General features: G+C 34.4%; 2 protein-coding genes and 1 long non-coding RNA gene across 3 annotated transcripts; all 3 read right to left on the bottom strand.

Annotated features, from left to right (window-relative positions):
* Positions 1 to 580: 580 nt before the first annotated feature.
* Positions 581 to 8,834, bottom strand: LOC123214293 (plastid division protein PDV2-like). Its single transcript, XM_044634057.1, has 9 exons — positions 8,408 to 8,834; positions 6,064 to 6,709; positions 5,649 to 5,731; positions 5,352 to 5,408; positions 4,433 to 4,531; positions 1,353 to 1,471; positions 1,140 to 1,254; positions 949 to 1,065; positions 581 to 836 (listed from the first exon to the last, which is right to left on the bottom strand). The coding sequence occupies exons 1-9, from the start codon at positions 8,651 to 8,653 to the stop codon at positions 699 to 701; spliced, it is 1,620 nt and encodes a 539-aa protein (XP_044489992.1). The 5' UTR covers positions 8,654 to 8,834; the 3' UTR covers positions 581 to 698.
* On the bottom strand, positions 4,342 to 5,345 carry LOC123214808. The gene is made up of 3 exons (XR_006501899.1): positions 5,120 to 5,345; positions 4,758 to 5,016; positions 4,342 to 4,632 (listed from the first exon to the last, which is right to left on the bottom strand). It is a non-coding gene; the product is annotated as an uncharacterized LOC123214808 (long non-coding RNA).
* Positions 8,835 to 9,253: 419 nt separating the features above from the next.
* On the bottom strand, positions 9,254 to 13,683 carry LOC123214802. Its single transcript, XM_044634797.1, has 11 exons — positions 13,005 to 13,683; positions 12,582 to 12,654; positions 12,301 to 12,399; positions 11,865 to 11,981; positions 11,130 to 11,564; positions 10,631 to 11,037; positions 10,445 to 10,544; positions 10,306 to 10,365; positions 10,140 to 10,226; positions 9,934 to 10,062; positions 9,254 to 9,848 (listed from the first exon to the last, which is right to left on the bottom strand). The coding sequence occupies exons 1-11, from the start codon at positions 13,094 to 13,096 to the stop codon at positions 9,549 to 9,551; spliced, it is 1,899 nt and encodes a 632-aa protein (XP_044490732.1). The 5' UTR covers positions 13,097 to 13,683; the 3' UTR covers positions 9,254 to 9,548.
* Between the last annotated feature and the right edge of the window lie 3,692 nt (positions 13,684 to 17,375).

The raw sequence follows: 17,375 nt of genomic DNA, 5'->3' as shown, positions 1-17,375 counted from the left end.
TTGATACGACCAGAGATGGGGCCTGGAGTCACTATTAACTCCATGCCTTGGTGTGTTGACAGCCACATCAACACCTTCAAATCAACATACAAACGACAATAATAATACTAGATGCTTTATTTATTTGTGTTGGAAAATTCATGTGAATCCTATAAGTTTAAAATACAACAAACGTACCCGGATTTCTCTTTCGTTTGATGCATATTGAAAACGATCCATAACATTTGAAGTTTGATAATTAATCTTTTTTAGAACACGATTTACCCGAAAATTGTGTTTCTAGATTATGTGAAAAGAACCTTTTCTTTCTATTACATTTGATGTTTGTGTTTCTTACACATTGCACATCTGGTATTATTTATAGAGGAATTATGCTGTGTGTTACTTAACTATGGCACATTAATTTTCTTTATAGAAAAAAATTCAGCCCCCAATTATTGTTGTTTGATTTGTTCTAACACTGGTTCATCTGGCTATGGTTCCAATTTTATCAGTCAAAAAGCAATTCCACTGTTCTAAATTGAAGTAATTTAGTTTAATCAGTCAGTCTCTTCTACAAATGCCCACAAATCTCTTTGACTGAGACAATAATCTAAACAGTTTATTATAGTCAACCAACACAGAAAGATACACAATACGAAATCCACAAGCGCATATATTGTTCAACCGTACTTGTTTCTTCTATTTTTCAGCTAAGTCTAAGAGGAAGGCTTCATTTCAGCTTTTATAGCAGCAACCAATTGATCATAAGCTTCAGCCCAGGCACTCTTCATTTCTGGTGACCACATTTCTGGAACTGCTTCCTTTATGGTTTCCGATAGTGCATATTTAGTGACCTATATTGAACATTTCATATGGCCATAAAATCAAATTAACATCCAGAGGAAAAACAGAAATTATGTATGTATGTTTGTTTATGTTTTCAAATAACAGAGTGAAATATCAGACCTCAAAATGTTCATCAGCCACCCCATATTTGAAATGGGTAGCTCCTAATTTCTCTAGAGTTGACTCTCTCACTGTTACTTTTCCAGCTTTCCTCAGTTGCACTGCTGATTCACACGTCTGTAAATTAGGCAAACGAAATGGTTAGCTTGATAAAGTTGAAGCGGATGGTAATTGCCCAAAAATTAACTCACCATAACAAAAACAGACATGGCATGAGACTTGAGCTTCTGGTTCTTCTCTAGGGGGACAGTTGAGTCTTTCAAGAATGAGAACAACTTCTGGGCTGATGGTGCAATCTCAAATATCCTACATATGTAAAGAAAAGGAAAAATCAATGGTTAGGATAATTTGTTTAGAGAATTTTATGACAAAGTTGAGGGAAAATCCAGTAAAGGCATGCTTACTTCAAGAAGAATTTAAGACCCAATTCTCCAGCATTCTTCTTCATTACATTCCACGACTTGACAACTAGAGCTTCTTGCTCTTCAGTAAAGCCTCTGCCTTTCGTGGCCATTGGTGATGATTAACGAAGGGACTCTAACTAAAGATTAAATGTGTATCAATGACTTGAGAATTGGCCTTGATGCTTGTAACAATCTTGCTTACGCAATTTATATCGAGAAAATTAACCCTTCATGGCGATGAAGAGCCACTTTTGTTGGTCATGTTCAGAAACAATGGGCTGTTCTTAGCAAAGAGAAGTTGGTTTTGACAACTTGATGGATTTACTAAACCACTCTGGATATGCTTGGAGGGGACGTCATCTTGTATGTCTTCAAGTCAATACTTTTATTAGATTCATGCATACCCAGTTTCCGGAATGGCTCCACCACGCAGTCCACCGTGCCTAAGAGCTAGAACAAGTCTACCTTACTCAATGGGTGAGCCTAATGGGCCGATCTGACCTACTAATATGTCAAGACCCTCTTACAATGTCTACTCATATTCATCTAATTATTAATTCTCATATTCTTGCCAAGATTCCATATCTTTTTTCTATTCACACTCAATCCTTTGTTTAAAAACAATTCTGTCATTTTCCATCCTCAAGGTCATTAAAAAGTGATTGCTCACTCCCGTAAGAAAAAAGAAATCTTGACTTCACCTTTTGGTTCATGGTTTGTTGGACATTTCCTGCAGGTAAAATTTGTGTTCAAGTTTTAACTCATGACATCCTGTTAGCTTTATTTATATAGGATTGGATATGAATCCAAAAATTCCTATGAAAATATTAAAAACAAACAATCAATAATACAAAATGTAAGTCTTTGCATTTTTTAAAAAGGATAAAGTCTAACCTATGTTTTTAAATGTCCGAGGAGACATAGTTATCCTCATTATACTCTATCAATAATAAAATAAGACAAAAAGACTACCCAATATTTGATGTAAGTTCAATTTTTCATCTGTTAAACTATTAAAAATGTAAATACTTACTCGTTTGTTAAATTTCACTGTTATTATCAGGGATAAGATTATTATTTAAAAATTTTATTTAAACACAAATTTTGAATTACTCTAAAGTTTTAAAAAATTATTTTTGCCCCCTAATCTCACAATTTTCAGGTTCAAAAGTTGACATCCCCCCCCTCCCCTCCCCCCCCCCCCCCCAAGCCCAATTTTAAACTCTCATATTTTTTTCTATTACAATTGCCCTCCTAACTTTATAAAATATTTCAATTTCACCCCTTCTCTCTCCCTCAGTTTCCAAATGTGATCTCCCACAACTATCCGTCGTCTCCAACCATTAACTCTATCCCTTTCATTGTCCCTCTACCTCCCAGCCACTCTCCGTCCCCTCTTCAACCTTCTTTGTCTCCAACAAAAACAAAATCTTTAATTATTTTACTTAAATTTCAGTTTTTATATTAGGGGTAATTTTATACATTTAATTACACATTTAAAAAGTCTTATTTATTAATTTAAGTTATATTAATTTATTAGTGTATTTTTGTCATAAAGGTGAATTTATAATTTATTATTAAACTAATCGAATATATTTATAAAATTTGTGTAGTAAGAAAGTATTTAATTTTTTTAAAATTAAGGGTGAAAAGTTGTCAATAAACAAAACCTTGCCGAGGATAAGTCTTTTGACTTTTTATTTTAATAAAAAGAGTTTCAATCCCTAATTAATGTTATTTAATTTGTCCTAACACTGGTTCAACCGGCTATCATTGCAATTTTATCAATCAAAATGCAATTCCAGTGTTCTAAATTGAAGTAATTTAGTCTAATTAATCACCCTCTTATACAAAAAGATGTATGATACCATATAATATTTAATATATAATATAAAAAATTAAAATTTTAATATATAATATGATACCCAATTTGATTTTTATGAAAATTTTAAAAAATCTATAATTATGTCAAAATTTTCCTTGAAGAAGATTTACTTTTTCCGTAGTGTTGTCATTGCTCTATAATAATTTAAAGGTATTTTAAAAGGGTAATACTATATGTATATATTTTTTATATATAATTTAGGTATATAGTTAATATATTATTATATAATTAGATATTATTTTATTTTTAATTTAAAATCATCTAATTATATTATTATACGTTATCTATATACCTAAATTATGTATTAAAATTATATAATTGTTTTTAAAAATAATGTTCAAAAGAAGTAACACGTCAGAAAATTGAATGAAAATCTTATCTCAAATCATACAAGGAAGATACAAATTAAAGCACTATTATTGAATGGCCAAAAAAGTTTAAGATCCATATAGAGGCTCTTAATCTTTTGCCGAGCAAAAGCATGTACTCCCCTGGACATTTCAAAGAGCAGTCGACATCAGGGGAGCAAGACTGATTCGTCTTTTTTCTTGTCGTTGTCAGATTCAGATTGCTTTGGCGAGCAATAACATGTATGGGTTTTCAATTTAAAAAAAAATAAAATTGAAATTCACTTGCTCTATTAAACAATCCCACAAGGGTACATGAAATAAGTCTTATGAATTGTTTGAGTTTGACTCGAATCATCTTTTATATGCAAATATCATAATTTAATAGTATCAGTGTTTAGAACTTTTTACAGCAGTGAAATATTAATTTAAAATTTTTAACTTGACAATCGAAACCGTAAATGCTTCCTAAAATCTCATTCGTAAACCGTTATTTCACAAATATGACAAATGTAACCATAAGGTGTTTAATGAGTTTATACTTGTGCTTGGAGACTCTTGTCTTTCACTTCAAGTCCAATAATTGCTAATATTATCATCCATAAAACTTGTATTTATTCTTCTTTGTTATACAGATAGAGTCTTGTGGCAAATCCAATAATTGCACTCCAACTGAAGAAGAAAAGAGGCAGTGAATGGTACAAAAATATGAGCCAGAAGATTGTACTGAGTGCTCATTGCTCTATTTGGAGAAATATGAATATTTCAAGCTTAATTATCCTCAAAAGCGATCAGTGGTGTGTATGAAAATTATACAGAAGGTTTCATTTCATTTTTATGGCAGACACCAATTGATCATAGGCTTCTTCCCTCGCATTCTTCATCAATGGTGACCAAATATCTGGCACTGCTTCCTTAATGGTCTCTAACAAGACAAGTTTTGTTACCTGTAACACATACATAAAATTTTTCTTCTTAAATGAGCAAGAGTGGACTGTTTCACAGCAATTTTGCCAGTCTTCCTAAGTTGCACAGCTGATTCACAGGTCTGCAATGTTGTACATGAACAAATTGTAAGATCCTAGGCAATTATGCACCATATATATCTGTTGGGACACTTAAGTTTGCTATTTTGGTTCAGCTAAAAGACAAATGAATGGCAAGAAAATTAACTGGGCTTAGCAAAGGCAGTCATGGCATGTGGTTTTAGCTTTGGATTTTTGCTCCAGGGAAACATCTGAATCTCTCAGAAAGGAGAACAGCTTCTTTGCTGATGGTGCAATCTCAAAGATCCCCTAGAGTTTTTTTCAAGTTAAACAATCACCTCAAAAAGAACTTAACAAAAAGTTCTTCAGCATCTTTCTTCATAGAATTCCTTGACTTGACCACCAAAGCCTCTTGTTCTTCTGTAATCTTCTACTCCTCTCCACACCTTTATATATACACATACATACACAAATAATGTGAATAATCACAGTGAAAGGAGTTTGCCTGCACTAAAAAGAAGAGAAAGAACAAATAAACAAATAATGTACTTCTAATGGAATTTGGAGTTCTGCAAACAAGCCCCTCCAATGATCCATCTCTCCTGATCCATGATAAGTGCATATACTGCTTATGCGTTGGTCATGATGACTTTGGAGTTGCACAAATCTTCAGAAAAATCCCTTTAATCGCATCCTTTGAAACCAGAAACTGAGATTAGAAAATGTTGTTGAGCAATTTAAAAGTCGAAGTAGAAACCAGAAAGAGCAAAATGTTGCTAACCATTGAGAGGAGCATGGTGGTAGTTTCTGAAGCTACAGTGTTAGTGTTCATGAACCACTTGCAAATACCAGCATAAAATTATCAGTAAGTTTATAAAGCACTCATTCCCAAGGTAGTTGCGTCACCAGTTAAGTTCACTAGCTAATTAGTAGAAGACTAAATTGCCCATAAAGTTTCTTGTATATTATTCGAGTTTGTGCTTATTTATCTGAAAAGAATGGGCTTGTGGGTCGCAAACAAATACTAGGGGTTCTTTGATTGATCATGTAGCTACTGTTTTAAAACCCGGGTGATCACCTGAATAGCTCCAGAAACGTCAGTACCACCACAAAGGCTGTTGAATTTTGTGACGTTAGCCGCCATAGTTTCGGACTTATCCGCTAAAAAAAATCACTCCCTAACAAACTGCTGAATGGAATTTCCTGACTTCTCAACATAGCTGAAGGGAGCAACATAACTAGTGTAGTAAAAACGCAGCAATTTGCTAACAAACTGCTGAAAAATTAGTTCTTAAAACTTTGCAATCATTGATCTTCAAAGATAGTAACGCTTTCTCGAATCAGTAAAACTCTAAGTTACTGAGATCAACAGGAAACAGAGTCACAAAAATAGAACTATGAAGCTCAAGAACATGGTAGACCAATAAGAGAAAAAACTTCATTCAGCTATTCATAATTGAGATATACACATGTTGGAGAATAAACAATTTAACCACTCCCATAGTTTATATCTGGCGTTGCAGCAACTGAATCAAACGGGATTTCAATCCTTTCTTTCACAATGCATCTAGCTTCACCATTCTCAACCACAAAGACTTTCCCAGGTGGACATTGAACAACTGATTTCTTCTCTTCATTTGATGGCTGTTGAAAGATGCCCAAATGCTTCACAGGGATGCCTTTTTTTCCAATATTTTGCACAAAACCAGACATGCTTAATACATATACCAAACCAGCAAGGGGAATCACCATCTTGGCAAATGAACTGAAAAAGTGTCCCAATCCCTTCCTTGTGGAACTATTTTTCATTCGGCTTCTCTCATATTCATTTAGATTCTTCTTTGCACCACTAGTTAGCTCACCAGTGATCACTCCGTTGGATAGGGACTTATGTTTGTAATTAGATTGTGGAAGATAACCATTGTCTGAGATCAATGACTGAGGAACACGACTAGGATATGGAGGAAGGATGAGATCATTGCCATGCTCTACAGTTTCACCAGCGAAAGCAGATGTTTCATGTATCACTTCCAAGTCCTCCCCTTTGTACTCCTTGAGCTTCTCTAGCAACATCTTGCGGCTAAATTCAATTTCACTGATTGCAACTTCCCTGTCATAATGTTGCTGAAGTTGTAGGTTCTACGCATTAAAAGAGAAATTTTAATTATCAATCCACAAGATTTTCAAACTTTTCATTTGAGTATGAAATTTAATAAATTATACCATCTCTATATATGTAAATCTTTTTACATATAACATGTCACAGGAGGACTATATAGCAGCTTTTACAACTTCAGATAAGCAAGTGAACATAAATGGGAAACATAACCACATTAGTTGACCCAAAATTAAGATCCTGCCAATAAAAGGAAAGGGCTATCAGCAGGAAAATTCTAGTCAAAAGACTGTAAATTTTATAAATGCATATGTGCATGCCAGCAGAAAGTAGGAAAACTAGAAAATAAGGTAAAGAGTTATTTCTGCTGAATCTCTGCACTAGTTGAGCAAAAGGAAATCTAAAAATCAGTGCTCTCCAAAATTGCTAGTTATCAAGCATGGTAAAAAGTGTCAATTCATCATTGGCACTTATTTAGCATTTTTCCTAAGCAACTGATCCGGATGCAAGTACCTGGGCCACATGTTAGTTTGTGGTCATTCATAGGAAATTTGTTCTTTCCTGGAGGGTAGTATTAATTAATCCAAAGCATTGGGTAATGCAAATACACTAACAGTGAGGGGGGTAACTAATTTTTCTAATTAATACCAATATAAGACTTCATCAAGATTAATTATAGTCATGAAGGATTTCCATTGAGAAAAATTATGAACCCAAGTTTATGTAATTATCCATTCAACATGGTTTTCCTTAAACTATGGATTATTGACAAAGAATAAGACACGTATTTGGAAATTTTCCCTCAACTCCACAATATTGTATTATTTATTTGACATGGACGAATAGTTGAAGGAAATTCTCCAATGAGAAAATGCATTATGGGCATGTGACTTGAACTATTAATTGAGCCGTGCAAAAATATGCTTTCATCTGCTACATTGGTATATTATCAGCCCAGGTTTATCTCAAAATTCTTTTAACATGGCAGGAAAGCCACATGTAAACAGTTCACTATCTTATTAAGATAACATCTTGTATACTCTATAGGATGATGCTACATGCGCAAAATGAACAAAGACCCACTTTTTGCATACTGCAATATCACCCAGAGGAAGAGCAAGCAGAGCATAAAATCACAAAGGAGTAGATGTGACATTAAATCCATATTCTACTTCCTTTTTAATCATACAAAAACTTTTCTATATCATAGAAGATGTTTAAAAAGAAAACCTATGGTTAGACACGGCAGTAAAATGAATGGCACTGATTTTACAAATGTTTAAGAACTCATAGACATTGCCAACTGCAAAATCACAGCATGACAAAAGATCAACTGAAGGAATAAAATCTGCCCAGGGACACTTTCATAACCTTGAATTGAACAAGTTCAATCTGATAACAATCCACAGAATTATGTAATCATGACAGTCAAATCTTGTAAAATTTAAGATACAAGTCCCAAGAAACCTTATAAAGTAGCATTAACAACATATTATAAGATTATTATTGCAACACGATAAACAAACACAAGGAACAGAACAACTTTTGAAGCAAAGCCAATATCGGTAAGCATAATTTTAAATGACTCGCATGGGCATAAAAAAAAATCCAAGTTCAGTCACCATTATATGCTTTAAAATCAATTCTTTGAACAAAATGGGCCATAATTATAATTTGTAAGGCTTCAACACAAAACTCTGACTTGGAGTTTTTTGACAAACCTGCAAATTACCAAGCTGGGCCTCCAAAGATTCAAACGCAAGTTGAATATTCAAGAGCTTCTCTGCTTCTTCATCATAATCCTCTTCCTCTTCAGACACTTTGTCATCAGGGTTTTTCTTAACTCCATTAACAACAACATCACCTTCTTGATGTTTCCCGGTTGTTGCTTTGTGAACGCAATTACTGATCTTTAATCTAAGCTCTGCGGCCCTGGCTAACACTAAGCCTACACTGTCGTCATCCATTGTGTTTCTTGACCTTTTTGCTTGGTGGGTTTAGGTTTTTCAGGCTGACAATACGATAAAAATGTGTTATTGGATTAGTTGGCGAGGCTTTTCAAGTGAACAGAGATTGAGAAGGGCCAAAACTGGCCACTGTAGCTTCCGGTGAGTCATTTAAGTGACTCTCATGCTTTCTCCCCAGATATTTTAGTTCTCTTGACTGGTTTGTAATTTATACTTTTCATTATTAAATTATTTTGAGTAATTTTTTTCCTAATCAAATTAGTTATGTGGGTTCAAGATATCTAAGACTATCCAATGGCTCTAGCTGTATGCATGTGACGGAGGCCTTTCAGGTCTAGTTGTTTTCACACTGAAGGAAAAAACAGAAATAAAAAAGACTTCAATAAATAAATTATGTTATTTATTATTTTCTGTTTTGGGTGTATAACATGAAGAAATTTTTGGACCTTTTATAACATAATTTGTTTTTACACCCTTCTAGTTAGCAGCTGGCTTGTGCATTTTGTTTCAAACCCCACGAAACTAAGGTTGTCACACTTTATCTATCTACTTATAAGCACTCAAGTCCAAATTGCACCCAAAAAAGCTGAAAAGGATATGTTTCACACAACGGAGTCCTCTTACAGCCATAAGCCATTTAGATATTCAGGTCTCCTCCTTACCTTATATAACAAATTTGTACAAAAAGAACTCAAGCAATTTGAAATGACAGCCGAATCACAACAATGCGATAATGGAAAAAAAGACTCTTGAATCAAACAAGCCTGATGTAACAAGAAGTTTAATTGTGATTCTTCTGTCATTCTAAGCTACCAAGCTAGCTAACTAGAAGACTGCAAAGATAATTCATGTGCTGGAGGAGGGTCTTAGCTGCCGCCGGACACAGTAGCATTTGTTATGCCAGTTCTTTTGATAGCAGAAAACGGAATGTGAAATTGTGCGGTATCCACTCAGTAATCTTTCCAGTTTTCTTGTGTTGACATAGTTGAATGTTCTTCCGGAAAGGATCTGGCAAGGAATGCTCAAGCATCTCAAGCAAACCAGCTGAGCACAAATTTGAATCCTTTGCAAAAGACTCCACCATCTTGGGCAACTGGATTTTCTGCTCCCTGTTTATACTGAAGTTTGATTGGATGTACTCTTCTTTTGCTGTTTCCAGGTCCTGGAAAACTCTCTTGGGTGTGTATATATGGACCTATCCAACCATTTAACATGTCAAAATATGGAAAGGACTCAACAGAGAGAAACATTTGCAATAAATAAATCAAGGGTTGACATACCGCAGGATCAGAATAACTTCCTGAACAAAGTGCAAAATGCAAACGAGGTTCGGGGTGCTCAATTGCATATGCTTTTCGTGCATCTCCAACCTTAAATTTTGCCTTGGAAGAAAATAGAAAACGCAGCCACTGACAGAAGAATTAACGAAGGAGTCAAATGATGTCTCACAAACAAAACCTAAATGATAAATTGTTAGGGGAATTACTTGTCCTGGACGTGACATTCGGCAACCGAGAATAGAACTTTGAATCATATCTACATTAATGGTTTGGCCTCCCACATTATATGCAGCCTGCATCAGCCATATATTCAGGAATATACAAAAATCACATTGCAGTTTCTTGTATAAAGTTAATCGGCGAGATGCCCACCTTGAGCAGTAAAGATACTCTTTTGAGATTATTTTTGGGAATTCCATATACCAAAAATGCCTGCAAGACAAAGGATAACAAATGAGTTGCACTAGTTACTTGGCTTGCTATGAGAAAATTGCATTGATAGAGACATTACATGCATCACCAGAGCATTGTGCACATTGATCCAGAAAGCTAGCTTCTCCTCATGTTTCATCCTTCTTGGATCAACTTTTTCCAAACGGTAAACAAGTGACCTGCAATGCAATAGTTCTTAGATTAACCTTTATGTTTAAAAAATATGCGATTGGGGTTAAGGATTTGACGAAGTGGGAAGAATCACCTATAATATTGTAGCTTATGTTCAATTTCTTTTAATTTATTATCATCTCTGCAAATCCTTTCCACCTTTGCCATTGTGGAGTAAGGTCCACTGAATTCCTTGGACTCCCCAATGCTGAAAGGGTTATCAACAAGTGAATTGAAGGAAGAAAACCTCCCACAGTGAGGACTCCGAATATCATCCTGACCACCCGAAGAAAACATATTCAGTGATGATGAGTGGGAAATAGGAGAGAATGAGAACTCGTGATTGATCAAAGGTGGGTCTGCAATTTGACAATATATATCTGAAATGCACTTGATCATCTCCTCAGATATCCAGTTTGGTGTATCTGGAACATAATCGGAAACACTTGTCCCAAAATGCTCTGCCAAGCTGATTCCATTTGAAGAATCAGCCTGAGTTTGCTGAAGATAAAAAAGAATGAATCGCATATTAGAACTGCAATATATAATTCAAACATGAGGTAATTTTTTTCCATGTTAAGTGATCAAATTACCTCCAACATTGACAAAGGTACGGAGTGATAAGAGTCTACAGCTTTAGCTAAAGATTTTAATGGAGTGGAAGTTCTAATTGAACAAACTGAACGTTGAGAGAGTGATGAGTGGCTCCGATGAATGCCAGAATCTAAAAGTTTTTGTGCTCCCCAAATGTCATTGCATTCCTTTGGAGTATTGCCATATGAATTTTCACAAGGCTTTAGATTACTAGTCCGAACAGTAGAATTTTCTCCCTCTGAAGTAATATCACTTTGACAAAATTCTGAAAAGATCCCCTCATCAGTTGTATCTGATTTGAGTCTTTTATCCATGGTTGGTAAAGGGGTTACTCTCTGATCAAAAGTTTTTCTATATAGAGAAAGCAGATACTGTTCTAAATACACAACTTCCATCTCTAAAACTGCTATATCCCTGATCAGTTCCTTAGCATCCTGAAATAAAGATGAGGGATTGAAAAATGGTTAATAAAAGAAAAGTTGCAGGTTCTAAAGTGGCATGTAAAAGTCAAAGAATAAAATTAAAGCCAATGAGAACCACAGCAGGATCAATAAGCAAAAATTCTTAATGAAAGCTCCAATTCTCAACCAGAGTTGCAATTATGCTTCAAATTATCATGAGAACTTGACCACATATAAGTTTTGACAGTTTGAAATGCTCTGATTTTACTTTGATTATAACATTTTCTTAAAGCTCAAAGAGGGCCTAAATACAATCCAATTCAAAGGAGTTACCTTGGGGATTGATTTGTCTGTTGTCGTATCATGGGAAAAGGGCCTGTAATTTAATGCCTTCTGCAATGCATGTCGTACCACAAATTCTTGATTTAATCTTTCTTGAAGCTGTACAATCTGCAAGAGGCAGCTATGCATATTTCAGAATGCAGAACTGTGGTGCTAACCAATGCTTCACTTTTCTAAATCTACTCTTCCCTTTTATAAATTTATATCTATTTCATATGAATCTATATTTCGAAGTGAATCACAATCAGCCAAGCCTCTTAATGAACACCCAGTTTAACAGAGATATGAAATAAAATCTGTTTAAAGAACTACAGAAGCATGTTCTGTCCTAAACACCATTTTCACAGAACTTCATAAGGTTTGGAAGATATTTGCAAAATGACAAGCGACAAACTCAGATAAATTAAGATGTATCATGAATATATACCTCTTGCTTTAATGAATTTTGTATTTCGGCATGAGGTGGCTGCCGCTTCTTGGCTTCAGCAGAGTGCTTATGATGTCCCATTTCCTTCTGTGACATAAGCTAAAGGCAAAAAAATAAATAAATAAACTAAAGATTCCTTTTTATTTTGAATCAGATGTTTAATTTCATAATCCGTTATTGCTGAGAAAGAAATAACAACTGGGAAGATGCTCCATTATGTTCAGGAACTAGCCAACTGGAGAACAGAAGAAGCAGAATGAATGAATGAATGAAATTCTTACCAGCTTAAGGTGGTAAGATGCTTCAAGCGTGTTATTCAATTTATCTTCCCCAAATTTTCTTTTAAGTGGATCACTGTCAATGGAAAAGAACAATATCAGATGAAAATAAACACAGCAAAAGAAACTCTAAAAACATGTCATCTAAATTCATTTACTAAAACAAACAAACGCACAGCCAGTTGCCAGAAGAGTCAGCCAGCCTTGAGTACTGGTTCATTAGTCAGCAAATAGAATAGAAAAGGAGAAGAAAAGAGCTAGAATGTAAGGAAAAAAAAAAGGGTTATATCATCACCACAACTAAGAACAATAGCTTTTCAGAGTTCCATCAGGAACCGTTCAGGTAAAAGTGAGTTGAATAATATTAAGAGAAACCACAGAGGCAAACTATCTAATAGCTGAGGGGCTGAATGAAGAGATAGCTACCTGTTAGAACGCTTATGTCTTGAAACTTTTATTGCTTCCATGAAGTACAACGGCTTTAGACTAGAGCCACCCCGCCAATATATTTCCTGCATAGTAGCACCGAAGAAAGGTTTCGACCCCACAGTGAAAATGTTACTTGAGCAGCATTAAATGCAGCAAATACTACCATCAGATATTGACAAGTTCTTATACCAAGATATAAACACAGCACCGAACAAACATCCAAAAATCATTTATTGTTAGAGAATAATCTATGCCTATATTATGCTGATAAGAGTGATACTCACACTGAATTTATATATTTTTTAAAAGTAGTACCAAGCTAGTGGCTCAAAGATCAATCTTGGTTAAATCTAACCTAATCTAAGAAAACCAACCCATTTAGATATAAGACTAAACACAAATACAATAAACATGCGAAATTCAGACAGAAAACTGTCTTCCTGATTCCACGTTTAAAATCAAACGCAATAAGAACATGCATATGCAAATATTTATGTGTAAGTGTTATATATGGATCGTGTGTAGTGCTTAAAAGGGTGTCCATTTGTTTGACCAGAAGGGTTTGTCTTAGAAAGCAATGTCACCTTTGAAGCTTTTGTAAAAATGGTGGGCTTTTTGCATTGCATTAAAAGAAGCAATATCTCAGTTGGTGGGTTTTGATAGAAGATGATGCTAGCTTAAAAGTAAAAATCAGGGATTTTAAAAGAAGAAAGGGACAAGAGACAAGGAGGTGACTGGGGCAAATGGCAAATATATATATATATATATAAGCAATAGGAATTCATTCTATTAGCTTATTCCTAAAACTGTTCACTTCATTTGGTGCTTATGCCTTGTAACTATCAGTTCTTAAATACTGAAAGTAACAACTGTAACTGGGCCCATATTTGTTTCCTCTAATATATCAATTAGTTTACGAATTTTCTTACTTTATTAGTTAATCTCTGCACATGGTCCATTATTTACCGAATTCAAATGTGTGTTCCATGCATGAAGGATTCAAAAATAAGCACTGCCATTAAAGAACTATTGTTTTTCTCTTGGCAAATTGTCTTGGACGATGCCAAACCATTTCAGTCTTGGCAATAACATGCTTAATTTTATCATTGAGTTTTTCAGTTTTCTTAGTAATTTGTGCTCTGCTTTTGGCTTGCTTTCCATGTATGCTTTCACTTTAATAACGTACTAAAAATTTGGGATATCAGATTCTTTTTTTGTAACATATTGATAACAATATCCGTCAATTTGTAAGCCTTAGGCCTTGTCAGACATGAAAAGTGGTGGAATATGATTGTTTATGGGTTAGTTAATAACTTAATTAACTCATCAGCGATATTCATGGTGGGTTGCTAGCTGCAACCAACACACAGAAAGAAAGAATAGAAATATAGGAAGAAAACAGTGATTGAATTGTGGTGGCTGGGTCTATTACTCACAAAAAGGAGAGGCAATAGCACTTGAAAAAGGAAGGCAAACCTCAAAAGGGCTGAAAGGCAAAGACAAAGGCAAGTAAAGGTCAAAGAAAATTAAAACAAATACAATAAAATGCACGTTTGATCTGAAATGACTGGTTTGGTGGGCTTTCATTCAATCGCAATACCCTCCTCTATATTAGCTCCATTTTGTCTCATCGGTCAAAAACTTTGCTTCTACTAAAAAAGCTTCCTACCTTTTTTTTTTTCTTGGGATAGGGTGCTGCAGAGACATTCTGTTTTATGATAACATTCGTTTAAATATGAAAATTCTTAGATATGAACTTAAAGTTGTAGATTTCACAACAAACGATATTGGCTTTTAAAGGCAAAATTTAAGTCTGAGTGCCAGTTTGTAACGTTTATTCTGTAAGTAGGGGTTAAAGGAACGTTGAAAAAGCTATAAAGCTCGAAAATTTAAGAAAAAATCCTGCAGAGGTCTGCAAATGGATGGTTGAAAAGTGGGAAAAGGAGTTCAAACTAAAGCTTGGTTGAACACGGGTTTCAATTAAAAGTTGCCATCACATCCATCCATGGGCGAGTTTACAGGATGAACAATATTGGAAGCTTGCTCATGCTGTCACTGCATGCATGCAGGCACCTACCTTAACATAAGTTTCAAATCCGTGACAGTTTGCTGTCGTTTATAAAGATTTATGGGATCATCTTGTAAATTTGTTGATCATAACACACAAACAGATAGACCCACATGCGTCACCCCAAACACCCTCCCCGTGTATCACGTCCTAGTAGACGTTTTTACATGTTTTCAGCCTTCTCTCGTCCATGCTTCGTGTAGATACCAATGTGCTTTCCTCACATATATTAAAAAGCAAACATCTTGTTACATAAAGACCAAAGGAGTTCTAAACATAGTATCATGTTTTTCAAACATTCTATATTTGATTTAACATGTTCATGGATACTTCTCGTAAAATATGACCTTAAAAAGTTTTCAGATTATTTAATTAAAATTTTAAATTATAATCCGTTACTTTGTCAGATTTCGATGACCCAAAAATCTCTCCTACTATTACATGAGAGATTACATATTTCATTTGCTTTGATATTAGATAATGGAAGGATTAGATTAATTGTAAAAAATAATAAAATAATTTATGCATAGAACCCTGGTTTAGATATATATATGATAAACAATGAAATGGGTGGTTAATTAGTTGACTATCTGAAGAAGTTTCTAATTTGGTTTGAGGCTAAGGGTCAACGTGGAAAAGCCATGCATTAACTTTAGTGGTTGATGGCCATGGCCATGCAGACTTAATTAACTTATAATTAGCAGCATCGTAGGCCACCAAAAACATTTAATAACTTAATTATATATATATCACCTATCGATGCTGTTGATAAATAAATTAATTGCATTTGAATTCAGCAGCCTCAGCTTCACTCTCGAGCAAGACATAAGCTTCAAATTTCAAAGAAAACTGACAGACATCCTCGTGGGTGTGTTAAAAAAACACCTAAATAATCTCACATATTTAATGTCAAAAGATGCTTCAAACTTCGAAGTCATTTCATTTCATTTATTGCAAACTGAATATTTACAGTCTTAATTTATGTTCTTGTCATGTGTGTGTGTGTGTGTGTGTGTGTATATATATATATATATATATATATATATATATATTAGCTTTACCTCTTTGATTTTCATATCAAAATTATCAAAAAGTTTGATTCATTATCTTTCTTGGGGAGATTCTTTTTCTAAACAATGGAGCTTGTCTTTCTGCTGCTGGTAAGTTTAAAACTAGAAGATATAATTTTCCAGATTCTTAAGCAGGTTATAGATAGTTTGCATAAATTCAAGATTTAATTATAGTTTACAGACGGCCAAAGGACTTACTCCCATGATCCCATCCAAGTTTTAATGCATTCACAAAATTATATCCACAAAGTTTGAAAAATTTAAAATCCCAATCATTGGTAAACTGTTATTAAAATTTTTTGTCAAAGGTAGAGATAAAATATTTGTTTTACTAATAATATAAAACTCAATATATTTTTTTTCCTAAATTTAAAAAAAAAAAATAACTTTACCTTTTTTAAAGTTTTAAAACTTTTAAAAATAATATTTTCTCCCTCAAAACCTAAGGTTTATTTTCTTTCCACTCCAGCCACCGTCTTCAACCACCAGTGATGACGCTTCAACATCCTACCTCTGCCGACAACAAGGCAACCAGGACAATGAAGGCTTCGTCATCCCAATTGCCTCGTCACTAATAGAGGTAGGGTGTTGTCGTCCATTGTCGACGGCGGAGGAAGAACTAGAGCCAATCACTGGAGAATGGAAGAGGATTTTGAAACCTTAAAGGGGAAAAGTGACTTTTTCAAAACTTAATTCTAAAAGGAAATTGTTAGTTTTCTAAATTAAGGAGGGAAATAATATAAATTTGTAGGATTTTAAGGTTTGTTAGTAAAATGAGGATTTTATCCTTGACTCTAACAGAAAATTTTAATGATAATTATCTCATGGGTGAGATTTTGGGATTTTCAAACCTTATGAGTGTGAGTTTAAAAGCACATCAAAACTTGGGTGAGGAATAGTCCTTTGGCCTTTATAGATTCATAGGATCAAGATCTAAAAAAAAGGCAAACGACTTATTCCCACCTAAGTATTAATGTTTTCTTAAGTTTTCAATTATTAATTTTGAAAAATTCAAATACTCACTCATATGTTAATTTTTAATGTTAGTGTCCTCCCCCCCCCCCCCCCCCCCCCCCCCCCCCCCCCCCCCCAACACCCCCCGAAGGTTTGAAAATCACCATTTTTCGCTTAGAGTTTCGATAACAACTCTCTAACGATAATCTCTTTTCTGGTCTCCAGCGTTTTCTTTCCCTGTCATCTTCGTCCCTGATTCTTAAGCAGGTTATAGGT

Source organism: Mangifera indica, chromosome 4 (assembly GCF_011075055.1).
Source record: "Mangifera indica cultivar Alphonso chromosome 4, CATAS_Mindica_2.1, whole genome shotgun sequence".
Classification (NCBI taxonomy): Eukaryota; Viridiplantae; Streptophyta; class Magnoliopsida; order Sapindales; family Anacardiaceae; genus Mangifera; species Mangifera indica.
This window is presented reverse-complemented; position numbering and strand designations above follow the sequence as displayed.